At 36.3% G+C, this 27,470-nt stretch overlaps 2 protein-coding genes across 4 annotated transcripts in view; one reads left to right on the top strand and one right to left on the bottom strand.

Moving 5' to 3' along the window:
- CDK17 (cyclin dependent kinase 17) overlaps positions 1 to 14,029 on the top strand; it is an 86,421-nt gene extending 72,392 nt beyond the window's left edge. For both annotated transcript variants that reach the window (XM_053921905.2, XM_053921906.2), the window contains 8 exons: positions 427 to 550; positions 3,194 to 3,314; positions 5,976 to 6,073; positions 6,664 to 6,769; positions 8,828 to 8,870; positions 9,853 to 9,943; positions 11,237 to 11,314; positions 11,845 to 14,029. In XM_053921905.2, coding sequence (XP_053777880.1) covers positions 427 to 550; positions 3,194 to 3,314; positions 5,976 to 6,073; positions 6,664 to 6,769; positions 8,828 to 8,870; positions 9,853 to 9,943; positions 11,237 to 11,314; positions 11,845 to 11,882 — 699 coding nt within the window. In that variant the 3' untranslated portion in view covers positions 11,883 to 14,029. The remainder of the gene's footprint in view (positions 1 to 426; positions 551 to 3,193; positions 3,315 to 5,975; positions 6,074 to 6,663; positions 6,770 to 8,827; positions 8,871 to 9,852; positions 9,944 to 11,236; positions 11,315 to 11,844) is intronic.
- A 3,179-nt stretch (positions 14,030 to 17,208) lies between these two features.
- The window catches only part of ELK3 (ETS transcription factor ELK3), a 65,740-nt gene continuing 55,478 nt past the window's right edge, over positions 17,209 to 27,470 (bottom strand). For both annotated transcript variants that reach the window (XM_024579349.4, XM_053921904.1), the window contains 2 exons: positions 26,738 to 26,860; positions 17,209 to 19,769 (listed from right to left, as the gene is read on the bottom strand). In XM_024579349.4, the coding sequence (XP_024435117.1) occupies positions 19,671 to 19,769; positions 26,738 to 26,860 (222 nt within the window). In that variant the 3' untranslated portion in view covers positions 17,209 to 19,670. The remainder of the gene's footprint in view (positions 19,770 to 26,737; positions 26,861 to 27,470) is intronic.

Here is a 27,470-nt window from a genome sequence, read left to right as displayed (position 1 = left end):
TCTGATACTTTATTTTAAAGACTGTCCCTCATCAGGTTTTCCTGTTTTTGGTAGGGTGGGTGGTAGAAATAGAGGTGGATTGGTCATTTACCAGAATTTCATAAACAAACTTTAAGCCTTGGTAGGCTTATAAGTTTATAAGGGTATGTTTATTTTAAATCATTTTATATATCAAGTGAACTATTACTAAGACAAAGTTTCATTTCACTTTATTTTCAGTATTTTCATAGATATTATCAGATTAAAAAAACAGGTAGATACTTGAAATAGAAAATTACATAAGGAAAAGACTTTATACATAAGGATGTGGTTCTAGGGTTTTTTTTTTCCAAGTATTCTAGGCCAGTGCTTTTCTCCTTACCATAGCTCAAACCAAAGTGTATCTTATGATCTGTAAGACTGATTTCTATTTATTTGTTTCTGTAGCTGTTTTTATACCAAATTCTACGTGGTTTGGCTTATTGCCACAGAAGAAAAGTGTTACACCGAGACTTGAAACCACAGAACCTCCTCATTAATGAAAAAGGAGAATTAAAGCTCGCAGATTTTGGTATGGAATGTATGAGATATTTATAAATAGTTCCAGGTGGTTAAAAGAACAACCGTTGACACTGTGAAATTGCTTTTATATAAGTGTGGAAATTTTCTGTGTAGCCCAGAATAAGATATTTGACAAAAACTTTGTTGGGTGAGTTATGTTAGTAAATGCTGAAAGGTAGGTACCTTTCTCAGGTGTGATCCATAGATCCCTAAGATTCAAAGGTATAATATGTTATCAGAACTATGTTAAATGTCATTTGCCGTTTTCACTGTGTTAACATTTACACTGATGATCCAAAAGCAATAAGGAGAAAAACTACTGGTGTCTTAGTATATAAATCAGGGCAGTGACACAAAACTGTATAGTATCCATTTTGTTGTTTTAGTAACATATTAAAAATTCACTGTTACTAAGTGGTGAATTTGTTCTAGAAATTCCTATACTTATTTAACACTTTACCATTTGATTAAAAGGTAGGTTACTATTTGTATTTCCTTTCTTAAAGAGGAAATGGGTGAGTCATATGTGTTTAAACAAGAAATTGCAAGTGATTTACTTATGTTCACATATATTACACAATCTCCTGCCCATAGTTTTTTTCTTCATAATTGTTATCCCCCCCACCATCTTTTTTTGCCAAGCTGTATTTACTATTCCTTATTTCTTAATCCAGAAATTAATGGCAATAAGAGATAAACCCAGGTTGGCTATTAGAAATTCAAAAAAGGAATGGCAAGGACTATCAAAAATTTACCTTTGTGGGGGATGGGAATACTATCAATGCTTGAAATTTTGTTTCTAATCTCCACAAAGCAAGCCAACAAGAAATTCCAATTGTTCCTTGAGATAGTACAATCAATTTTGTCTCTGTTGCTTTTATTTATATTTTATTGGTTGCATAGTAGGACGTATTAGTTATTTTTTTATTGGTTGCAAGTAAGGGAGGGTCAGGCAACTTTGAATATTTTACTGTAAATTGTTCTCGATCCCTGTGAAAATTCTACCTTTTTCCTGTGATCAGTTAAATTCAGGTTTAGGGAGTACTAATACATTGTCATTAATAATAGACAAAGGCTTATTTAATAATACCATATCACAATTAATTTGTTTTGGAAGGGATTATTATTTAATTTCATGTCAATACTGAAATTGTAATTGTGAACCAGGAGCCTGTTTGAACTGGCACCCCTGGTTCAGAATTCTCTCAGGATTAGCTGAGTAAGGTATAACTGGCAATTGCCTTGATACCGTAGGTTAGAGGATAAGCAAACTTGTGGCCCTGTCCTCTGTTGCCATATGACCCACTGCTAATATCAGGAAAAAAAAGATCAGAAAACTGCTTTCATCTAGCTAATTACCAAAATTGGTAGGAAAATAATCTGTTGAAGTTATTTTTCCAAGTTGGGATGGTAGAGTAAAACTCGTAATTAAATAAAATAGTGTCAACATTGTTCCAGTTACATCCTTTAGCCATTATACTAAGCAAAAATAGTGTGAGTGCTATATGTTATTTAATTTCTGGTTTCATTTGAGTGACTTTATCCAGTTTAATAAAGTATTGAATTATCCTTTTATGACATCTTTAAAATTTAAATATTTTAATCAGATACCCAAGTTACACAAAACAGAAATCACAGCCTAAAAAATGAAATATTCCTTATTTGAAATAAACTATATGCTAAAATAAATTTATATTTCTTCAAACATCTTTTAAAGTTGCTTCAGAATTTCAAGGCTTAATGATAATAAAAACAAGTATCTCATGCCAGTGGCTCAAGAGGTAAAGTTGTGAACTTTCACCTTTATTTCTCAATAATCAGTTAATTCCATATTAAATTGGCAAAGGTATGGCATATGTTTCATATCACTTAACAGTTAATAATATTTGAAAGCGGTGAGGTTTGTCTTATTTTAAATCCTTATAACTTAAAATTTAAAAGGAGTACAGAATAGCTGTTATTTATTTTAAGGAAACTTTCTCTAAATAGATTTTTGCAATGGAATCATCACTGAAACTCAACAGGATGGTGCTAGATGGGTAGTAGACTTTCAGGGTGATCTCTTTGTAAGGTATATAAATGTCTAGTCACGATGTTGTGTACCTGAAACTAATATAATATTGCATATCAGCTGTAATTTTTGAGAAATTATAAAGAAAGCAATAGGTTTCAGAGACAAAAAAAAAACAGGTTCTGGGAACCAATAACTTCTCTTTTTTAATAATAATTGGTATAGCAAATGAAAATTGGAATCAGGTTAAAAGGTGACAGAAACCTATAGCTGTAAGAAGTAAAATTGCTCATGTCCATGTCATTGGCCTATTTTGCATTAACCTAAGTTCAGCTAGGAAATAATTTTGGCATCATGATTTATGGATAAGTTTAAATTAACCCAGACACTGTATTAGGTGCATTCATATGCATAAAAGTAGGCATAATATCTGATTATGGAATTACTATTATTTAGTTCAATTGCATAAGGATTTGCTGACCTAAAATCATGTGCACTTAAAAAAATTGATAAAACTAATTGTGCTAAGTTTCAAGAAACTACAGAGTAACAATCCCAGGCATCTTTGTGATTGGAGTCACAGTGAGGATATGGCTGGGAAATCCATTTATAGCTATTTCTTGTTTTCTTTTTTCTATGAAGGACTAGCCAGAGCTAAGTCAGTTCCCACAAAGACCTACTCAAATGAAGTTGTCACACTGTGGTACCGGCCACCTGATGTTCTTCTTGGTTCCTCAGAATACTCAACACAGATTGACATGTGGTAAATATATGGGAATGTTATTGCCACTTATAATTTTGAAAGAATGTAGCCATTAACACAGGGTATACTGATAGATATTTGACTTTTAAGGAGATGTTATTTTAAAGAGCCACAGTATAAGTAATGACTAAGATTCTGGCAGGTAAGATCACCTAGGTTTAAATACCAATTCTGCCATTTATAACTGTATAGTAACCTCATTCAAATTATAGGCTTGTGCCTTACTTTCCTCATTGAAGGACATGGGAATAGTAACAAAGATGACTTTTTTTTTTTTAAAGATTTCATTTATTTTTAGAGGTAGGGGAAGGAGGGAGAAACAGAGAAAAAACACTGATATGTGAGAGAAACATCTTTATCAGTTGCCTTTTGTACACACCCCAACCAGGGATGGGACCCGCAGTCCAGGCATGTGCCTCGACTGGGAGTTAAACAGGCGACCCTTCACTTTGTGGTACAATGCCCAACCTACTGAGCCAGGGCACCATAATGATTTTAAATAGCTGTTCTGTGGATAACGTTAAGGCCAAATGAGCTAATATATAGAGTGTCTGGTACATAGTAATTTAAAACAAAATTACTGTTTTTATTATCATTTAATATTGTCCAAAATCTACTTTTTTTAAAGTAGGTCTAAAAATAATAAAATATTGTAGCCATTTCCTCACACACTGCTTTGATCATGCCACTCCTTCACTCAAATGCCTTTGCTCCTCTCCCATTCTTTACCTGTAGAATAAGATACAACCTGACACTTAATAATGAATGTCTCTAAACTGTTTTCCAGCTTACTTCAGATGATCACACAGATGTTTCCATTTCGCCAAATGGGCTATTCATTGTATCTCAAAAATAACATGGGCTTTCCCACTTTTGCTCCTGTGCTCATACCAGTCCATCCATCTGGAATGCCTAGTCTATTTCTGTAACTGGGGTCTGTACCTGGGAACTTCCAAAAAAATATTTCACAAATATTGTATTCCTTCCTGAATATAGCCTCACCTGCAGTAGCAATTTCTTCCTCTGAACTGTGGTTGCATTTAATTGCCTATAGCCTTCACATAGTGATAAATCATATACTTCCTTCTGTTGTCCTGAGTTGAACAATTATATATAATTTTGTTTTGTATAACATTTTTCTTTTTGAAACTTCTTTTCTTTTTATTATTGTTCAAGTATAGTCATCTCCATTTTCACCCCACCAACACCCCCTTTGGCTTTGTCCATATGTTCTTCATGTTCCTTGATGGCCACCCACTGTTATCCCCTACTATCCTTCTCCCCCTCCTCTCTGGTTCCTCTCTGATTGTTCTTTATTTCTAAATTGTGGTAAAATTTAAAATTTACTATTTTAACCAATTTTAAGTTTACAGTTCTCTAGGTTTAAGTATATTCACATTGTTGTACAACCATCACCACTATCCATTTCTAGAACTTTTTTCATCTTGCAAAACTGAAACTATAGCATTAAACAGCTCCCTGTGTGTTCCTCCCTTTAACCTCTGACAACCATCATTCCACTTCCTGTCTCCAAATTTGACTTTTCTAAGTACCTTGTATCATTGGAATCATACAGTCCTTTTGTGATCAGCCTATTTCACTTAGCATAACTGTCTTCAAAATTCACCCATGTTGTAGATATTTGACTTTTATGTATCAGAATTTTCTTCACCTTTTTTTGAACTTTATTTTTAGAGAGATGGGAGGGAGGGAGAATAAGGAGAGAAACATTGATGTGAGAGAATAATATCAATTGGTTGCCTCTTGTATGCACCAGGGACCAAACCTGTAAGCTAGGCTTGTGCCCTGACTGGGAATCAAATTGGCAACCTTTTGCTTTGCAGGACAGAATTTCCTTCACTTTTAAGACTAAATAATCATTGCATGTGTGTGCTACATTTTATTTGTACATTCATCTGCCAATGAACACTGGCATTGTTTCTACCTTTTGGCCATTGCTAAGAATGTTCCTATGGACATAGGTGTACAGATATCTCTTTGAGGCTTGCTTTCAGTTCCTTTGGCTATATACTTAGGAGTGGAATTGGTAGATCATACGGTGATTCTATTTTAAAATGTTTTTGAGGAACTACCATATTTTTTTCCATCATGGCTCCATCATTTTCTTTCTATATAACATTTTGATAATTACAAAATTAAATTAAATTAAATTTTATATACAGTTGCTAGATTGTGATTCCTTTAATGGGACGACTGTATTCACACCAACCTTGAAGAGAGTATCCATTCAAGGACCCTCCATCCATTTCTCTTTCTTCTCTTACACACAGCACACTCATATACTTTACACCTGTATCTACCTGTTCTATCTCTGCTTTCTGCATAAAAACATCTTGAATTATTTGCTTCTCCTTATATCCCTGCTACCCACTATCTAACACATAACATTAAATCACTAGTAGCTATCGTTATTCATCGAGGATCATGCAGAGGAGAGCTGGACATTTGAAGTGGGCAAAATGGATATAGCAACATGGAAATTGAGACAACTAGGATGAGTGTTAGTATCTCTGCAGGGATTTTCTAAAAACAGGCTAGTACAAAATTCTTCAGAGAGGTCATCATAAGAAGATCCTGCGTGTCATAATATATAAATGAATTACTCATCATTTTTTATATATTTTTAATATTCTTTTAAAGGGGTGTTGGTTGCATTTTCTTTGAAATGGCTTCTGGAAGACCTCTCTTTCCAGGATCAACTGTAGAAGATGAACTGCACTTAATTTTCCGACTGCTAGGTAACAAATCTTTTTCCCAGTGATTTGTTAATGACAATTGAGTAGCCAGACTTTTTCTTTTAAGACTGACTTTAAAAAATATATTTAAAACTTTGATACTGAGACTAAGATAAAGAGCTGATCTTATATGAATTATAATTAACATAATTATGATAAAGATAGATCCTTATAGTAAATTTTTATTTATTGAGTTCCACCTTTGTGAAAAAACAGAGAACTGTTATTGAAAATTGACCTTTATCACTTCCTGGCCTTTTGGCTAAGATCAAGTGAAAATTGACCATTAGCATATTATTAGGAAGTATTTCTAGTTTAGATGTTAACTAGATAGGAAATACTTCTAACTTAGGTGTCAGTTAGGCACCATCTTTTTTATGGCATAATTGCATAGTCTATAAAAAAAGTCCATATGTTTACTATTTCATCATTCCTATTTCAGTTGAAAGTCAAAAATCATCCACTAAATGTAAATTGTTCTTTAAAATACTTTTCTTAATTCTACCCACTTATATATATTCACATGTATAAATTCTTACGTATTTTTATATGTAAAATTTTACATATTTATATATATTTATTTTCTAATTCAGGAACTCCATCTCAGGAAACTTGGCCAGGTATTTCTTCAAATGATGAGTTCAAGAACTACAACTTCCCAAAATACAAACCACAGCCTCTAATTAACCATGCACCCAGGTATTTTTTTTTCTCTCTTACTAAAAAGGGGAAAACCTACATGATTCTTTTAATACACATACACAGTTCTTAAATATTTTAGTATTTGATTTGAGCGCCTTCCTTACTGTGTCAGATTTAATTTTATTATTCAGTGGCCAAGGATCACCAAAGTATGTGAACTACAGAATTGAACTGTAAACATAGAACATATGTATTAGAATTACAGAGTTTATGTAGATTGTTCCCTTTTCCAGAAAGAAGCTATTAATTAATGCCTTGGTGTCCAACCTTTTGGTGTGTCTGGCACACTGGAAGAAGAAGAGTTGTCTTGGGCCACACATTAAATACATTGCGACATATAATCACAAAAAAATTCTCATAGTGTTTTAAGTAAATTAACAGTTTTGTGTTGGGCTGCATTCACAGCCATCCTAGGCCTCATGTGGCCCGCAGGCTGTGGGTTGGACACCTCTGCTTAATCAGTGACATGAAGACCATGATGAAATTTCCATTTTGCTTTCTACGGGATTATTATTCTGTATTTACTTTAAAAAACCTAACAAAGTGTTATAAATAAAATATGGACTCTGACAAAAGGTGGCTCAGCAGTGTTTTGGTCAAAATTAATGACATAATTTGTATTTGAAGAATATAAACTCTGACCTTTCATATCCTCAGTGTTGGTCATTCAGTTAAAGTTTCTTTTCAGACCTACCCTCAGGTCCATCTACCATTAAATTTTGACTTGCAGACGCATTACATTTTAGTAAGTAACATACTATAACTAACCTGTTTATATTTTTCCATCTTTTTTTAAAAATAAAAAATAAAAAGGGCATCACATAACCAAATGAGGCCAATGTCTGTTTTACTCAAAAGCCCTTCGTTGCTTACAACATAACACAGTGTTCTAGTTTCATTTATTCTGCAGCTCTGGAAGAATAGCAATATAGTTCTGATACCAAAAATATCTTCAAAGTGTTTATGTGAATTGATGGTCTTATTTTAACCATAGCAACTAATAACATTCTAAGTAGACTTGCTTAGGAAGAATCATCTTATGTGCTGGACATTTTGTGTCTTTTCCCAAGTAGCATAAATCCTATTTTTGGCATTTATATATTGGTTGCAATTGTAATGTCCATTGTAGAAGGTTGAAGCTCTTTAAAGCAGATTCTTCATGACCCTAGCCCTGAGTTTGTCTGTGTCCGTGGAGCTCTGTATTTGCCTGAATGGCAAACTACAAAGGATTAAACGAATCTGGGGAATGTCTAGGCCACAACATTCACAGTACCCACAATACTCACTGTGAGCTCTCGGGTGGGAAAATATTCTTTATTCATAATTGTGCTTTTGCAAATAAAAGGCAGTAAGATAGAACTTGTGATTTCTGATCAGGATATTATCCCAATAAGATAATCCCTAAGCCCTCTACTCCCTATTATATTAAATTCATCACTGTCATTATCTATCTTTATCAACTGTATCATTTTTTTGGTAGACCTTTTAAATTTAAGTTTTATGAAGTTACTAAGGCATATTTAAATTGAACTTTATAGCTTCTGGTACCCCCATACTCAGCTACCCTGAGTAGACTACCCTGTAAAATTTTTTTGAATGACTCATTTGCGTTTAACTTGACCACAGGGGTACGTGTTGGAGTCACTTTTCCCCTTGTTTTCACCTGTGTAATAGGAAAATGATGCTTTTGTACCCTTGCCTTCAGTTGAACACTTTGAAAATTGATGCAGTTTACTTAAGCTTTCCCCATAAATAGAGGCTACTTTGTTTTGAGACAGAATGGTGATTTTTAAAAATTCTATTTTTAATAATTAATTTTTCCTTGAATATTAAAAATTTGAATCAAAGCCCAGTTATTTATGGTTTCATTTTAAAGAAGTAGCAAAATTAGCCTTTTGAGGATAAAACAATTTTGAGTCTATTTGAAAGCAACAAGAGTGGCTATTTTAGGGCACTGTATTTCACAGATTAAAACACTTGGAAAGTAGTTTTATTTGAAAAGTTGCTATTAGCTAAGATAAAAGAATAAACTGCCACTTGTTTTGCTGTATCTAGGTTAGACTCTGAAGGAATCGAGTTGATAACAAAATTTCTTCAGGTAAGTTATATGTTATTTTTTAATTGTTAAGTGACTTAACTTCTCTGAGCCTCAGTTTCTTCATCTGTAGAACAAGATCAGTAACGCTTTCTTCAAAAATTTGTCATGACAATCAAATAAGATTATTTATTGTAGTACCTAGCATGCTTAAGTAAAAAAATATTATGATTTCTCTTAATGCATGTGACGAGTCTCTCATTGTGACCTAGAACAGTCTGAGGTAGTCTGCCGCTGGCATTGATCAAATAGTGCATCAATTCATGTTCTCTGAGTTTTCTTTCTCTTCCTTATACTTACTGCTGTACGGGGTGCTGCAACTCCAAATACCATTCATATCATCATTCAAAGCAGGAAGTAGAGAGAGTGTAAGGGTTATGCCAGCCACTTTAGTCCTCTTATATCTGGAAAGCAAAGGCTTTTCCAGAAACCCCTATAAGGCTTTTTCAAAATTAAGTCTTTTTGGCCCAAACATTAATTGCAAGAGTCTGGGAATTGGGGAATGGAATTATCATAATTAGCTCCAACTTAGAACCATCACCATTCATGACCCATCTATTGGAGTTGGAAGCATGGACACCTTAAATAAATCTAGGTTATCTCATCAAGGAAAAAAGGGAAATGGGTATAAAATAGGTTACTTAATATCTGTCATAAAAGTTTGTAGTATATTTTTAATGATCCATTAGTGTTCATGAAGAAAAGTAACACCAAAGTTCAGATATTTTAATTTTTCATCACTTGAAAAAATATAGTGAATGTAAATTTTTAATTACAATCCAACTTTATCTTGGAAATTTGAGATTGAGATATATTTGTCACTATATAATCACAATAGCAACTCAAATTAGAGTATCTGGAGTATCTCCAAATTGGTTCTTTAAAAACAGTGATTGTACTAAGTAATCAAGGTAAAAGTAGTGCTAACTTCCCCCTTTGACAGTATTTAGAGAGGTTAATGAAGCAATTCTCTGCTTTTTCACAGTATGAATCTAAGAAAAGGGTTTCAGCAGAAGAGGCCATGAAACATGTGTACTTTCGAAGTCTGGGACCAAGAATACATGCTTTACCTGAAAGTAAGAGAGATTTTAGCATTCTCCCCCATACCCTACACCTTTTTTAAATTTTTATTTGTTCAGGGTTGGAGACTGGGGTGAATTTAGGAGTTTAGGAAGGGATTGCTGTTGGTTTTTAACCTTAAAATTACAGTCTTCATGTAATTAGATCAGAACTCCTTGAACTCATGTCTTGTTTGCCTGTGTTTTAATTTATTTTCCACTGAGCACATTGCCACTACTCTGTAAGAAATCGATAGTACTTAGGTGTGGGTAATTAATCTTATTGGACTTAAGCTGGAAAATACCATCTGGTGATAGACATTGTCATTAGTCCCGATCTGTACTGCTTTGATTCAGAGTTGTTAAAAATGGATTTCAGGCAAAGAATAATGAAATGCAACCAAAACATAAGATTATTTTCTTGCAAAAGTAAAATTGCTTTTCAAGATAAAAAGATGATTTTCCTTTACTATTATCATGACAGTGGTGAATATGTTGTCAGTCACTAACCCAGCCCGTTTCTCATGCCTGAGATAACTGCTTGATTTTACTCATAACATTCTTTTTTTAAAAAAAAATTACCTCAATATTTTACTTTAAATTGAGCAAGATGAGTGGGAAATTAGGAGACTCTTTGGGTACTGAGCTTCTAAAGCTTTCATTAATTTCCCATTCTCAATTACTAGACTATTGATTCACCAAAGTTTGCTCATTGTAATCAAGAATTCTTAAGACTTTTCACTTAGAACTTACAACATATTTTTTAATGAAAGATTACCTCTCTGGCAGAGATTGGAAATGAGAAAGGTGAATTACAGGTGCTTTTAAGATGATGTTTACATTTTAATATCAAGTTCCATAGTCGAGGTAGTAGTATATACAAACCTAATCCTTGTTTGTTTCTAAAAAAAATCTGAAGATAGATAGCTTTAGGACCTGATACCTTCATACCATTGTAAGGAGGGAGAAAAAGAATAGAAAGTAAAAACCAAGTAATACATTTTGATTAGGTCTCCCAATCCCAGTAAGTCCTAGAAGTAGACAATGTGTATTCTCCTTAGAGAAATACATGCTTGAATCATGATTTAAAGCAGAGTTGGGGGGGTGGTTCTGGCGGGAGGTTGTATTTGGCTTTCTTAAAACATTGGGACAAAAGGGAAAATACTTTTGTAGGGCTCTAACCTGTCAAAGTGGTATAAATGTTTCATGTTGTATCAGTATTCATTTTTAAACATTTGTCTATATAGTTGGGCTATATTTGTTTTAATAATGTTAGACCTTCATCTGATAATTTTTGTCTATGCATTTTAGGTGTATCAATATTCAGTTTGAAAGAGATTCAGTTGCAAAAGGACCCGGGTTTTCGAAATTCTTCTTATCCAGAGACAGGTGTGTTTGTCATAAACCATTTCACGTGTCGATCATGAAATTTTGAGTGAAACCAGTTTTGGGGTTATAAATTGATCGGTAAAATTATTGATGTGAAAACCAATGTACAGTGCATTCCACAACTGTGTATGTTTAGCGTTGCACATACTCACTTTTCTGTATGATGTGGGCAGCTCAGTAACTCTTCAGAGAGAAATCTGACTCAGTCAAGTCAGGGATCCTGAAAGCTGCAGATGGCACAAAGACCTTTTTACAAGTGGCCTGGCTTGATCACTGCACACGCCATCCCTGGTACCTGAGAGAGAAGACACATCTTGTGCTTCCCTAGTCATCAGGTTCATCACTTCGAAGCATAGAAGCTGTAGACTGACCCCAGCAACAAAAGGGCCATTTAAGACAGTGCTGATCACTCCTACCATGGAAAATTAGCTTTTTGCTGGTGGGAACGTTAGCTTCCTAGAGTCACCAAATACTATATGTGGGATAAAACTGAACATTGAACTGCCTCATAAAATGACTTTATATTTTAGGACATGGGAAGAACAGAAGACAGAGCATGCTCTTTTAAGTCTGATAACATGGTTTCAAGCCCAGCCCCAGCCTTTCTTACCAATCAAGGACTCAGATCTGAAGTCAATTACTTCTTTTGGTGGACTTGGAATCTCCGTCTGTCTACACTGTCCTCTTCACAGTGGAGTCTTTTTATTTCAGACCTACAGATTGTTTTTATATTTGTTGTCACAGTGTGACAATTTTTTTGTACAGTTGGTTTTAAGGTCTTCTCTGCCATTAGAGCCAGTAGGTTACAGCTATTGATGTAACTGTAGCTGCAATTTTTGTGCAGGACTGAGAAACACAGTGCATTATTTATTGCGGAATCATTGCTGCTAAATAACTACTGTCTGTTTATTTAACACAACAGTTGAATGCCTGAAGAAGTTGCAGTGGCTTTATTATGTGAATGCTTCTGTTTCTCCTCACGAATTATTTTACTGCTGCATTTTTTGTTCGTTTTTAAAATTAAACTGCGTTGTTTTCTGGAATGTAAATTCAGCTTTGCTTAACAGTAAAATAAGTGAGCCATCTTGAACACTCTGAAGTTCATGCTATATAATCTATATAACGTTTTTATTGAACATCGGCAAATAGAATAGCTAAGAAATTGATAAGCACATTATGTTTATGGAAGCATGTGATGCTGAAGTTGATTTGAGCAAGTGAATACCTGACATTTTGGGGATCTCAGTTTAGATACCAGTAAATTAAAGCATCCAAAATTATTTATTTTTACCTTATTTCATAAGTATGTACCACATATTAATGGATATTTGTATACTAATACACTTACCTATTTTAAACAAAACCATGCAAGTCCAGTCAAACATGAGAGGTCTTATTTTTTGTTTTAAATAAAATTCTTGTATTATAAAGGATGCTATATCATTGAGGAACAATTTATTTCTTTTGGGGGTTGTCTGTATGTATGTGTCTTAACATTCACTTGGAATCAGCTGAAAGCTGTAATATGTGTTTGAAATGAGCCATGATAAATGCAAATGAGAGCAGTGAGACTTAGGGGATTGTTTTAAGCATTGTAGTTACTATCTGTTTACCCGATATAAATATTACAGTTTTAATTATGCATCTCTATGAACATCACAAACATACCTGAGTGTTGGTAACAGTGTTCTAAGCATTTGTGTTAACTTTTAAAGGACTATTTGTTTAGTGCATCTTACAAACTACAAATCTTAGTTGGTATATTTTGAGATGGTCATGTAAATTTTTGGCTTATATATCATGAAAATAGTCATAACTTAATTTTTCTCCTGACATTCACTGTAAAACATTCAGGGGTCCTACCATTTCTGTTCAGGAAATCTTGTAGTTTATTGTTATTTAACAGTATTAAGTGAATTTTTGTATATTTCATTTTAACTTTATTTGTGAATAGTGATTGTGGCATGTTTAGGGTGTTATTTTAATATTTTATGATACTGAAATTTTAATTTTTTAAAAAAAATTTCTGGAAGAAACAGATTTATGTGTAATGGTGAATATTGGACCACTACTGCTTTTCACGTTTGTAAATTAGTTTTATGTTAAACCCTATAACCTAACAAACTGCTGTTATTTCTAACTGACAGACATGTATTACTTTGAAGGTTATAAATATTATGTGGAAATTCTTCCATTTTGTTTTGAAATTTATAATAACAAAATCTTCATGTTGTTAAAATGTGGTTTTGTTGTCACAGTTCTTTATGGGGGAAGAAAGCTGTGCAGAATGGGATCATTTTCTTTTATGGGATTCATTCTCAAGGTAATCAAGTCTCACTGTGCCAATAATATTTAACTTACAGTATATTTGTGCTGGCCAAGCTACAGTGGTCTCTACTGTAGTTTTATAGGATAGCACTCAGTTGTAAAGTGTCATTTTTTAATTTGATTTGTTAAAATTTCACATAGTTATTTATACATTTGATTCTTGCATATAAAAGGTAAAGGAATGTAGTTATATAAAATTCTTCTTCCTAGGAAGTTCTAGGAATGTTTCTTTATTTTATTGAGGAATTTGGTTTTTTTTTTTTTGATTTGAGTACCATTCAGATCCTGGAAACTTATTAGTGAAGAAAATTGAAACTCAAAAATTATTAAAAATTTTACTGACTTCATTGGGGTGACATCAGCTAATAAAAATTTGTTTCAAGTGTACAGTTCTGTAATACATCATCTGTATATTGTGTGTTCACCACCCAAAGTCGTCTCCTTCCAACACCCTTTATCCCTTTACCCCCTTGTACTTCCCCCAACCCTATTTCCCTCTGGTTATCACCATACTGTTGTCTGTGTCTGTGAGGGTTTTTTTTGTTATTGTTGTTTAATCCCTTCACCTTTTCACCCAGTCCCCTAACTCCCCTCCCCTCTGACAGTTGACAGTCTGTTCTCTGTATCTATAAGTCTAATTTGTTTGTTAGTTATTTTGTTCATGGGAGTCCACATGTAAGTGAAATCATATGGTATTTGTCTTTGTCCAACTGCCTTATTTCACTTAGCATAATGTTCTACAGGTCCATCCAGGCTGTCGCAAAAGGTAAGATTGCCTTCTTTTTTATGGCTGAGTAATACTCCATTGTGTAAATGTACCACAGTTTTTTTATCTGTTCATCTACTGATAGGCACTTGGGCTGCTTCCAAATCTTGGGTATTGTAAGTAACACTGCAGTGAACATAGGGCTGCATATATTCTTTTGAATTAGTGTTTCAGGTTTCTTTAGGTATGGTCCCAGAAGTGGAAATCGCTGGGTCATAAGGCAGTTCCATTTTTAATTTTTTGGAAACTCAGAAGTTTTGAACCTTGAATGCTTACGATTTGTCTTAAACTGACAAGGTTCGTAAAGGTGAGACAGGATGACTTTTTTGTTTTCATTCCAAGTGACCTCACACATAAATGTATCACTTCAGATATACGAAAGTGGTTGCATTTGTTTTGGTGCTTTGTCAGCCTATGTTTGAAAGTCTGTTAGCATGTTATAATAACTTATCTCTTGGATTGAAGGACAATTCATGAAGGTTTTTTGAGTGGTTTTGTACACTATTTTTATAATTGTAAGATATATGTAAAACTTGCCATAAATATACAGTTGTGGCATTAATTAGAGTCACAATATTGTACAGCAATTATCACTATCTCCAAAATTTTTCATCACTCCAGTCAGAAACTCTGTACTCTTTAAAAAATAATCCCCCATTTTTCCCATACCCCAGGTCCCTGGTAACCTCAAATGTTTTGTCTGAATATCATATACGTGGAATCATACTGTATTTGTCCTTTTGGGTTTGGCCTGTTTCACTTAGCATAATGTTTCAAGGTTTACTGATGTTGTAGCATGTGTCAGAAGTTCCTTTTTTCATGGCTGAATACTATTCTGTGATACAAAGATGCATTTTGTTAATCCATTCATCTGTTAACAGGCCTCCGGTGGTTCCCATCTACTGTGTATAGTGCTGCTGTGAACATTCGTGTACAAGCTTCTGTTTGCGTCCTTGTTTTCCCAATTCTTCAGGCTTACATACTTAGGAGTGGAATTGTTGGGTTATTTGGTAATTCAGTGTTTAAGTTTTTAAGGAACTGCCAAACTATTTTCCAGAGCAGTTGTGCTATTTTACATTTCCAGTGGTAATATATGAGGGTTCCAGTTTCTTCTCATCATTGCCAACACTTACTTCCTTTTAAAAAAAATTATTATTATATTCATTCTACCAGGTGTAAAGTGGAACCTTGTGATTTTTGTTTTTCATTTCTCTAATAACTAAGGATGTTGAGCATCTTTTCATGTGCTTATTGGCCATTTGTATATCTGCTTTGGAGAAATGTTTATTCAAATCCTTTGCCCATTTTTAAATTGTGTTGTATGTCTTTGTTGTTGAGTTATAGGAGTTCCTTGTATATTCTAGGTATTAGACATTTATGAGGTGTATGATTTGCAGTTTCTTCCAGTCTGTGGATTGTCTTTTGCTTTCTTGATGGTGTCATTTTGATACACAAAATTTTAATTGTAATGAAGTCCAGTGTACCTATTTTTCTTCTGTTGCCTCTCCTCTTAGTGGTATATTTGAGAAACTGTTGCCAAATCCAAGGGCATGAATATTTTCCTGTTTTAAGAATAAGTTAATTTTCGTAGATGGTATTAAGGTCCAACTTCATTCTTCTACATGTGAATATCTAGTTTTCCAGCACTATTTGTTGAAAAGCCTGTCCTTTTCCTACTGGTCTTGGCACTCTTATTGATTGGCCAATGTGGCTCAGTTGGTTGGAGCATTGTCGGTAAATTGAAAAAGATCGTGCATTCGATTCCCAGTCAGGGCGCGTGCAGGTGGCAACCAATTGATGCTTCTCTCCCTTTCTCCCTTCCCCTCTCTAAAATTAATAAGCATATCCTCAGGTGAGGATTAATTAAAAAAGAAGTGTGAGTCTTTTTTGTCCTTTTATACGATTGTTTTGGTTATTGAAATCCATTGAAATTTTATAAGTTTTAGGATAAAAATTTTCTAATTTCTGGAAAAAGAAAATGCCATTGGGATTGTAATAGGAATTGCATTGAATATGTTAGGTCACTTTGGGTAGTATTGTGTCTGATCTTAACGATACTGTCTTTCAGACCATGAACACAGGATGTCTTTAATTCTTGTAGCAGTGGTTTATAGTTTTCAGTGTACAAGTCTTGTGCACCTTGATTAAATTTATTCCTTAAGTATTTTCTTTTTTGCAAGTTTTTTGTTGCTAGTGTGTAGAAATACAGATGATTTTTACATGTTGATTTTTGTGTCCTATAATTTTGTTCAGTTTATTAGCTCTAATAGGTTTTTTTCCTTTCGGTAGATTCTTAGGGTTTTCTACATATAAGACATCATCTGTAAATAAGTTTTATTTCTTCCTTTCTGATTTGAATGCCTACTCCTGCCTCTGCTAGGATTTTCAGTAGTACCATGTTGAATAGAAATGGCAGCAGGGTATCTTTATCTTGTTGCTAATGTTACGGGGAAATCTTTCAGTCCGTCACCACTGAGTTAAGATAGTAGTGTGGTTAAAAGAATAAATGGTAAATTTCCCCCCTCTCCCATCTCGATACAGAACAGTTGCTAGAACTCAAGATATAAAAGGTCATGGGACACTTATTAAACCCATTCCTTTCTCTCCAATTCAATTTCAGTAATTATATTTGTTTCTTGAAGTATCTGTTTAAAGCAGATTACATATACATAGCATGTTTTGATGTATCACGTTTAAGGCTAGATGGTAAGACTCATTTGCTAACTTGTACCCATGTGGAAAAGTGAAATTTGGATTACCCCAAGTAAATGGAAGTAAACCGAACCACTTGCCTCCTTACACCTTTTATCACAAAGTATTTATTGAACAAAAATAACAGTAAAAATGATACATATATGAAAGTGAATGAAGATTTGCAGTCATACAAAAGAAGTGTACAAAGGGACCAATGTTTAGATTATAGTTCTATAAAACTTTAGCCTTAACAGTTTAACACTGATCAAGCAGACACAAAAAGAAGGAATTTAATATGTTGTATGAAAACTATTTTCTGACTAAAATAGCTGTTTAAAAAACAATAAACAAACACACACACACACACACACACACACAGAATGAGGCAGAGCTCCAAGGGTTATACTTCAGTACTTGTTCCCTATTTGTGTTATAGTGAGATTTTTGATCCATCAACAACTTTGTTATTTTTCCATTTCCAGTAAATGGGGCCAGGTTATATGTTAATCATAGTATTTGGAGGAAAGGAGTACAAGAATCTGATATATAGTCATTTGAATATTTGCAAGCAGCATGTACATTTGAAAATATTTTTGGTTGTGATACTTGCACATTAACTTCCTTTTTAGTTTCTGTGTAAGAATCTTGCCTTTTTACCTGGTTTTTACCTAGCATAGTTTTGGACTAGTAGTTACAAATAGCGAAGCACGGGGAAGCAGAACTGGCCTGAGCACTGACAATTATCCTACCTTCACTGAGCTGGGTGGCCTTAGGTGACTTCCAGCTTCTCCTGTGCAATGTCCTTATCTGGAAACTGGGTGGGATGGGGATGTGGATGGGGTGGCATGCATTCTCAAAGGCCCTTTCTAGCTCTAACATTTTATGTTTGTAAAATATCAGCTGGACCAACATTTTTGTACAGAAAATTATCCTTAGCCCGTGACAGTAGTGTCTGGATTTTGGAATCAGCTCCATTATTTTATATTCAAAGATGCATATTGGAATGTTTGCATTTTTCCCATGGATAAGGGCATTCATCCCCTCACATAGGGATGCTCAATTCCAGTTGAAAATACCACCATTTATATCCTAACAAAATTTTAGATATTTTTGAGAATTCAAGAAACGTTTTTGTTTTTGCAAGCTTTGGTTTTTTTTATCCCTGTTATTTAATGCCTGGTTTAGATCAATTAATTATTTAGTCACATTTCAAATTGGTGTCTGTTACTTCAACTTAAGGATGGGAGTTAACCAATCTTGAGTTGAAAGCACTGGGCACTTTACAGTTCTCTTACCTCTAGAACTTTCATATTGTACAAAATGATGCCTTAGAGTGGTGCCTGCTGGTTTTCTGAAGGAACACAAGTTATGTTCCTGTTAGCACTGCTCTAAACTACACAAAATAATTTAGTGTTCGAAATTGTTAACATCATCAGTTCAGTTCAACGATGAGGTTTCTGAAGAATCTTCTATTTTTTGTATCTTACCCTCAAGTTAGTAATAACCTTTCCATTTCCACAAGCAAGGCTATACCCGCACACATGAAGAGACCTCGTGTTACAGAACTGTTTCTGCAGTGTTTGTATTCATCACCAGTCTGTGAGCCCTTTCCAAAGCACAGGAGTTTTAAATGTTAATATAGTTCCAGGGGTTTAGAGAAACCTTAACTCAGTGATACAGGAAATGTATCAGAGGGGTGTGGTTCTCTATGGAAAACAGGGAGACCAAGACTAATTGTTTGAAAACAAAATATGCTAACCTAGAAAATATTCCAGGGTAGGACAGAATAAACTTGATGTAGCTTTTCCATTTCAGGTTTTTTTGTTTGGGAGGAGTCCCAATCTAAAAGATTGTAAACAGCTGGGAGGCTAGCCTTTCAAATACCTTATAAAAAATGCACTTTTCAAACATTTTTTTAATGAATGTTTATTTTCTGAATATGGCTTAGTTTCTTATAAAAACATTACTTGGACATTACATTTATTAAATTTCAGTTCAAAAGAGATTCTAAGGCAATTCTTATAATTGAAAGCAAAAAAAAATAATACGAATATGCTTTCATATTGCCTACTTGTGAAAAATAATGAAATTCTACTAGAGCTGTTTGATAACTAATTTTTGTCTTTCAAACATTTTCTCTTAATACTAAAAAATATATAAATCATTTACATAGAACTAAATGCAAAGGAAGGCACAGCTGGTTAATGGTGTATATAAGCACAGTTCAGCATATGCAGAATTAAAGAGAAAAAAGCTTCACATCCTTAATTAGTTACACTGAAAACCATTAAGAAAAGTTCTTCACTGTCAACAGTGTTCAACACTTAAGAGCTAAGAGGATATAAAACAAAAATATTAAAATTCGCTTAATGCAAAACAGATTTCATATATACTTGAATATAAAAAAGTTTTTAAAATGCTAACATATATCTAGACCATCCATGTTATGAAAAGTGCAAACCAAATTACCAGGGTTTCACAAAGTCCTTCTCATGACACAGGTAAACTAGCCCATGGGGACAAATTTGTTTCATCAGTTAACGAGTCTTTAGTTGTGGCCAGATGTCATCAGGACTTCTGAGAATTCGAAGAAAGCAGTACTGGAGAAGCAGCTCTGTCCAGACTGGGGATTGGCACTGGCATGTGGCCATTGAGCAGTGTTGGGAACTGTAGAGGACGAAAGATTTTAAAAATAATTACTGCAAATCTATTGGGAAGGACTTGAGTTCTATACATTCCTAGATAGACCATAGTGGATCAGTTCTGTCATCACCGCTGTGATACAGGTAAGTTGCAAATTATTTTACAGAATGAGTAATTAACTGGAAGACAACAATGAGGATATATGCTTTAGTGGCTTTCGGGGCTAGAGGTACAAAAGCTATACTCGCAAGTGAACAAGAATAATTAAGGCTTCAACTAGACTCATTGTATAGGATGGTATGTGTCAGAATGATCTCCTGGGCTCTTTGCAGGAATTAAATATTAAACTTCACTTAAACACTAAGTATCAAACTAAATAGCCTGGTATATGTTAGAATTACAACAAATATTTGTAGAACAAGTAAGTATGTAAAATAGCTTGAAAATTACAAAAATATAACTGGTATGGTCTACTGCCTTACAGTTAATCAATGGTTGTCATTTCATTTGAGACCTAGAGCCAGCCCGTAAGGTAAGTTTGGTTTTCCTCATTTTTTAGGGGAGAAAACAAGAGTTCAAATAAGTTCAGGATTGGCTAAAGGTCATAGCTAAAAGCAGTAAAGCCAAGCTTTAAACTGCACTTTCTGTGCCAAACGGCCCAGTTTATTTTTGGCAGGTCTTGGGGATGGGAGTGCTGTTTAGTTACTGTTTCAGTTTCATTAATGGTTATTCGCATATTCTAGGTTTTTGTTTTCTTACACTTTGGGATTTAAATTTTTTTTTTTACAGAATTTTAACTCATTTTAACTGGGTTATAAAATTACTCACAAGTCTGCTTCTAACCACTAATCCCATTGACTTGGAGCAGTGATTTTCAACCTTTTTTATCTCATGGCACACAAACTAATTACTAAAATTCTGCAGCACACCAAAAATTATATTCCTTACTGCTCCGACAAAAAATAGGTATAATTTTGATTCATTCACACTGGATAGCTACTGTTGTGTTGGCTGTTGTCATTTTTTTTATTGGCAATCCAAGGGAAAAGGGGTCAGTGCCCTTGACTAAATAGTCAGATATTGCATGTTTTCAAAATTCTTGCAGCACACCAGTAAAATCACTGACTCAGAGTGAACATTGGAAGAAGAACAGGTTTTGATTTTTTTAATTCTTTTAGTTTATTTGCATCTTCTCTCATTCTGGTTTTGTCCATCTTGTGTTTTCAAAACAATTGGCTTTTGGTTTAGTGTCTTTTAAAAAATATATTAGTAATTTCCGCTCTTTATTCTTTATTTGTCTACACTCAATTGTCACAGTATCTCTTGGTTAGCCTGGCTTTTATGGCATGTTTCATAGTCATCTTTATTGGCTCTAATCCTCCCCTGTCCCACCCTTAGTCCCTTTTCTTAAACTTGCAACATTCCCCAAACTTTTGTCTTCAGCCTGCCTTTTCTCCTATACTGGACTCAATGATCATTTCTTGCTGGTTAGATGTACCTACCAATGCCTCTTCCCCACCAAACTTGCCCTTCTGTGCCCCTTTTTTCTCAGTGAGTGGTGATTGTAAGCAGTACAACCCTAAACTTGAATCAGAGCTCTGCCACTTGCTGACGTGTGAGCTGGGTAAACTGAAGCAACATCTCTGGACCTCCGTTTCTTTATTCAAAGAGAAGTATTTTGACTATTAAATAAGAAACCACAAAAAGTGCTTAGAACAATGTCTGGCATACAGTAAATGTTAACTACTGTTATTAATAGCACTCCAGTCTTTTAATCTCTGATCTTTGCCTCTTCTTAATTTACATTATCTACTTTTCACACCCAACCAAAAATATTCCTCTCAATTTTACTTCTAGAATATCTTCTAAATATATTCCTGTTTCCACTGTTCTCATCTCAAAGATTCTTCTTCCCTCAGTATTTGGAATAGTGTAAATTTCCTCACATCTTCCTGCCTCTTACGCTTTCTTTCTCTTCAGTCCTTCTCCCTCCACACTAGTATCAATGATACTGTTCTAAAATAGAGATACTGTCATACTATCTCCAGCTTTAAAAGCTTCCGTGGTCATCACATAAGAGATTGAGTAGGAACTCCAGCATACTATTCAAGTCCCACAGCTGCTTTTCCAATCTGACTTCCCAGTACTTCCTATTCAGACTGTGTAGATTTCATATTCATGCCATGCTGCTCTGTTAATCTAGAATGTGCTTTACTCTTTGGTAAAATCCTGTCCCTTCTTAGCTTAGCTCAGGTGCCACTTGGAGCTTTTGTCCAGTTTCCAGCTGGAAAGAGCTACTATTGTGTTGGGAACCACCCTGCCTGGTTTCAGAAGCTGTAATCCCCCATGGCTAAGGCTGAGTAAAAAGACCTTGGGACCATAAGCCATTTAGGAGACAAAGCATATCTTCCTTGTAGGGCACTGCCTCTGCCCTCTTTCACTTTATCCTGCTTGGCCCCGGGTGGATGACCGGTTAGCCAATGATGGGTAAGATTCCTCAAGGGAGGGATGACCTAAGACAGGCATGGTCATGAGGGGGCCCTCAGGGAAGGACTTGTGGGGCTATGGAGAAAGGGGGTGATAGACCCTCGCTCCTCAGCTTTGACATGGCCTGAGTCCTCATTCTGTCTGGAAGAAGTCTCCTAATCTCTTGGCTGACTTACTTCCCCTGCTCAACCTAAGCCTGAGACAGTGCTGGAGGTGGGTGCGGCCCTGTGCTGGAAAGGGTGGGTTCCCTGGGTGATCAGGCCTAAGAAAGAATGCATAAAATTCTGTGAAACCTGCTTTGCTAATACCCTCAATTTAAATGATAAGGGTCTAAGCATGAAATGAGTTTGTTTCCCCAAAGTTTTATGGTCCTTTAGCTATTTGACCCTGACCTTAAATAAGCCCTCAGAGTTCTTTGAATGTTATCTGTTTGATTATTACTGCTTGATCATGATCAATGAGCTTTCCATATATGTCCTGTATTCCTATGAAAATTAAGCCAATAAAAGCCTGTCAAGGCAAGGGTCAGGGCGCTTTCCTCTTGAGAGAGTGGCCATGCCATCCCTTTTCCTCCACAGGACTTGGTAGTCCCATGTAAATTTGTCTCATCTCAGCCACAATGCCACAGACAATGCTTGCTGGTGACCGCATCAGCTGGTGCCCAAACAGGGACCCAGGGCTACAAGCCCACGTTGTGGACAACACACCAAGTTGGTTGGAGTGCATGCATCAGCCCAGGTGAGGGCCTACGACACCGAGTGCTTTTCGGTTAGGTCATAGGCTGTGTTGGATTTCAGAGGAAAGGGTTTTCTTCCTAGGTTGCCCTTTCTTGCGACCACTTTGTAACTGTACCTTCTTTAGTAAGCAGGAGCCTTGCTCTCTCTCCCAAGCATCTGCCGCAATCTTGCGGGCACGGGTCAAGCCATTAAGAGCAACAAGGGCGCTCTCCTCTCGAGAGAGTGGCTGTACCATCCCTTTTCCTCCACAGGACTCGGTATCCATGTGAATTTGTCTCACCTCGGCCATAACGCCGTAGACACTGCCTGCTGGTGACCGCGGCACTATTATTGGGTTCTTAGAGTATTTTGTTTACACATCTATTATTCACATATTGTATAACCCCTAAGTCTCTGCCTCAGAGCACAACAAATATTTGCTGGGTTAGATTTGTTGAATTAAAAATTGCAGAAAACATTCTCATTTGAAAAGTTAATTAATCTCACCTTGTTTCACGATGTATCTGTACTTACTCGGCTTATTTCAAATTTGATAAAAATCTGTTTCAAAAATGGAACAGACATCTATAGACAAACTTAAAATGTCAAACTGTCCGTTTGAGACAGATCTCAACTTTATTTGTAAATGAAGACTGTATATTTAGATTTAACACAATATGTGTTTGTCATTTCTAAAGCATGGCTCCTGATTACAAAGCATGCCTCTCCCCTTCCCTTACCTTCCTCAGTGTCTGCCATACCAGTTCTATCGGGGGACCTTCTGTGCAAACACTTACCAGCTCTGTCAGCTGTTGCTCTAAGGGCTCTGATCTACTTCTCTAATCCTCTCAACAGGAAATCTGCCAGCATCAAAGGGTGTCCAACCCTTTGGCGTCTCTGGGCCACACTGGGAGAAGAAGAGTTGCTCTGGGCCACACATGAAATACACAAAACACTAATGAAAACTGATGAGCAAAAAAAAGGTTTTAAGTAAATTTACGATTTTGTGTTGGGCCACATTCATAGCCATCCTGGGCCATGGGTTGGACACCCCTGATAAACGTACTCAATTTTTTCTGTTCCTCCAACATACGGCACATGTGAAAAAGGTTTGTTACTTTTAGGGAAAATTATTTGTATTAATTGAGAGGGGGCACAGTGATTGATACTCATCGGAACTTTGTAAACCCATCATCTGAAATACCTAGTTTTAAAAATCAGAAAGTATAGGGAGCATGTGAGATCTTGCTCCCCAGCATAGGTCGCCAGTTTGGCTCAAACTCCTTTAAAAATTCCCCCCCCCCAAAAAAAGTGTTATTCCTCTTACTGTGTTTTGTTACTCACCATTTGCAAAACTACTAATTTCAACTTTCACCACACTCAATTGCTCTTATAGGAAAACTGGTAATATTTGAAAAGGTTTTTCCTTAGTCTCCTGGACCCCAATCAAAAAGAGGTCCAGGGCCCTGTTAGCCATCCAAACACTTGCATTTTTTAAGGTGGTACAGGGCTGGACAAAAATAGCTGTAGTTTGTATGGGGAATAATATATTTAATAATAATGCAAGAATAAACTGTTTCCTGTATTCACACTTGCATACCTACTTTTGCCCACCCAGCAGTGTATTCTGAATGGCTCAGGAGAGAGCACAAGCCTTTGTGAAATTACAATTCTGAGCAGGCAGCCCTTCAACGCAGCAGTTTCTTCCACAGAATTCTAAATGTAAATGGGAAGGGCCGGTCTGCAGTGGTTCTCGAAGTGTGGTTCCTGGAGCAGCAGCACCGCTAGGAACTTAAAGAATATTGTCACCTGGCCCATCCCAGGCTGCCTTGTGAGTCAGACACTCTGGGGTGCGACCCAGCAATCTAGTCTGACACACCTTGCAGCCGCTTCTGCTGCATGCTGACTTGGAGAATGACTCGTTCACAGTCGTGACTATAGAGGACATAGACGTCTCCCTACCCACAGAGCTCCAGATAGCGTGATGATGTACAGAATCAGTGTGGACTTGCACCGTTGTTACTGTAGGGATTAACGGGCTAGAAAAGGTTTAGTATCCAAGGCAAGGTATGCCAAAGAACTGCCAAGGAATGGCTCTCCATGGCTTCCTGGGGAGGTCCCCAAGCCCTGCAGCAATCAGGTGGCAGAATTCCCAGTCAGGAGGAATTCATTATTCACTGGTATCTGCTGACCCTATGTAGAGTCTGGTTTAGAGCAGTACTGCAGTCCCTACTCCGTGGAGCTTAATGTACTCCTGCACCACGCAACTCTTTCTGCTCGACTCGGGAGCTCTAGTACCAGAATACTGCTGCTCCAGCCTGGAGACTTTCAAGAAATAAGGTCTTCCAGCTCCCCATCAAAAGACTGCAAATCTAAAGTTTTACTAACACCACACTTGCTCACCGCTTTTTGCTTGCTTTTTCTAGCTTTTGTTTCCCTGCCCGAGTTATAATGGTGATGAATCAACATGTTGGCTGTGCACGAACAGCTCAATTTCTTGAGATGGGAAGAAGGGCCCAGGAGAGAAACCTGATTATCCCAGGAATACAGTGACATCATGACACCCTATCTCCACCCTACTAGGAAACCGGAGAAGCAAGATGGCAATCAAAACCACCTTAGTGCCCCCACCCTTCCTCAAACGAGACCCTAAGTCCCACCATGTACAGCTCCTTGCTCAGTGGAGGTGTAAATGTTAACCCTGACAAGCAAAATGACTGACTCAAAAAAGCATGGAGACCTGAACATTTTAACATTTACTTTCTTAGATATTTCTAGACAAATTCTTATGCATCCATTCAGCCCATCAATTTGTGTACCAAGCAACATGCTAGATGCCGGTGGCACACCACAGTGAACGAGAAAGATGTGGTTCTGGCCTCTCGAGGGCATGCAGTCTAGTGCGGAAGATGGCCAGATGGAACAGGCCATCGTAATACAAAGTGGTAAGTGCTAGATGCAACGGGATCAAAAGAACTACAGCTCGCGTGGTGTGAGCCACACTGGGGGGCAGGTATGGGGTACAGGATGGGAAACAGATGAGGCTAGAATTAGGTGAAGAGGAAGTTGGCACTTGATCCAGCTTTGCTTCAAGCCTGTCCCTAGGTAGGATCCTTTCTGTCCTACCCTCACATATTCAAATAGTCATGTCTTGGTGAGTGAGTAACAGTCAAAAGGGAAACAGTGATTTACACTTGCTAGCAAGTGATGCTACCCAGAAGATCCTAGTGTGTGTGAATAAATAATGACCGTGCTTACATAGTACCGGGAGTTTTGCAAGATAAAGCTGCTAAGACTTAGTTTTTAACCAAACACCCTGGATACTCCTTTTTTGTTATGGAACAAGGCGAACTTCATTATGTCTCATACAGATAACGTTTCCATTGTAGTAAAGAAAGATTGTTCGCTACTTTTAAGTAATGTCACCATTGACTAGTACATTAATATTTTTAAAGGGTTATGAGATTTTTATAAAATATGATTTTTACAAAGTGTTGCCTTTTCCTTGATAAAGATCCAGTTTTCATAGTCAGTGAAAATTCTGGAACATCTCTAGAAGGAGTTGTTCCATGTGTGGGTACCTGCCGGGAGTAACCCCATTTTTGACCCACTGAAAATGCCTGACTTGAAGGCTGCTTTTTGTGCCCAGCCCCATTAATGTAAACTCCCTTTGGAAACCTAATACCTTAACCAAACATGGGGTGGAACTCACTGTTACTTGTGCAGGATTCCCTGGGGAACACATCCCTTAGAAGTTCGTTGTTTAGAAGTTCGTTCCCAAAGGCTCACCTGGAACAGCGTGTTTGGCCCTTGCAGCCGGGCAGGACTCAGTGGAGCAACTGGACTAAGGCTGCTCCAGAAATGTATGCTGGAGAGCAGCGGACTCGGGGTCAGGAGCAGTCCATTTGGTGTCTAGCAAAGAAAGCACACAGACAGTTTCGATACAGGTTTTATCATCTGACTCCAGTGATGATTAGCAGTGTGGCTAGGTGCAGCACCCGTGAACCCAGAAACAGCCTCACCATTTTAAGAAAACCTGACAACTCTTAAATTTCAGCAAGGCTGAGCACTATTTAATTTTATTTTTCTTTAATGCTAATAGTATTAGCAATTTTTAAAAGGAGAGGAGTACAGACAAATTATCTTCCCTTAAACATTCTGGCAGAAAACTCAAGTTCATAGCAACTTTTGTCCTGATCATATCTTCATTGTGCCCCCCACCCCCGTAGATGAAACAAGATTTAGTGCACCACAAAACGGGGTCCCCTTTCAGGGCTTTATTTTTTCCTGTCTGTATTCTCTTAGTTTTCCATAATGGACATCCATTACGTGGGTTACAAACACAAGCATATTTTTAAAAGAGCCTTGCAAGCTTCATTTTTCCCTCAATGGCCCTTTAATACTCTAGGATTTACTGCTAAAATACTCTGTAGCAGCTTCTTCAAAAGCTCTGAACTAGGTTTTCCAGATTTCACTCCGGATGTGGGGCTGATGAGAATTCATCTCCTGGGCAATGGTTTGA

Source organism: Desmodus rotundus, chromosome 3 (genome assembly GCF_022682495.2).
Source record: "Desmodus rotundus isolate HL8 chromosome 3, HLdesRot8A.1, whole genome shotgun sequence".
Taxonomy (NCBI): domain Eukaryota; kingdom Metazoa; phylum Chordata; class Mammalia; order Chiroptera; family Phyllostomidae; genus Desmodus; species Desmodus rotundus.
This window is presented reverse-complemented; position numbering and strand designations above follow the sequence as displayed.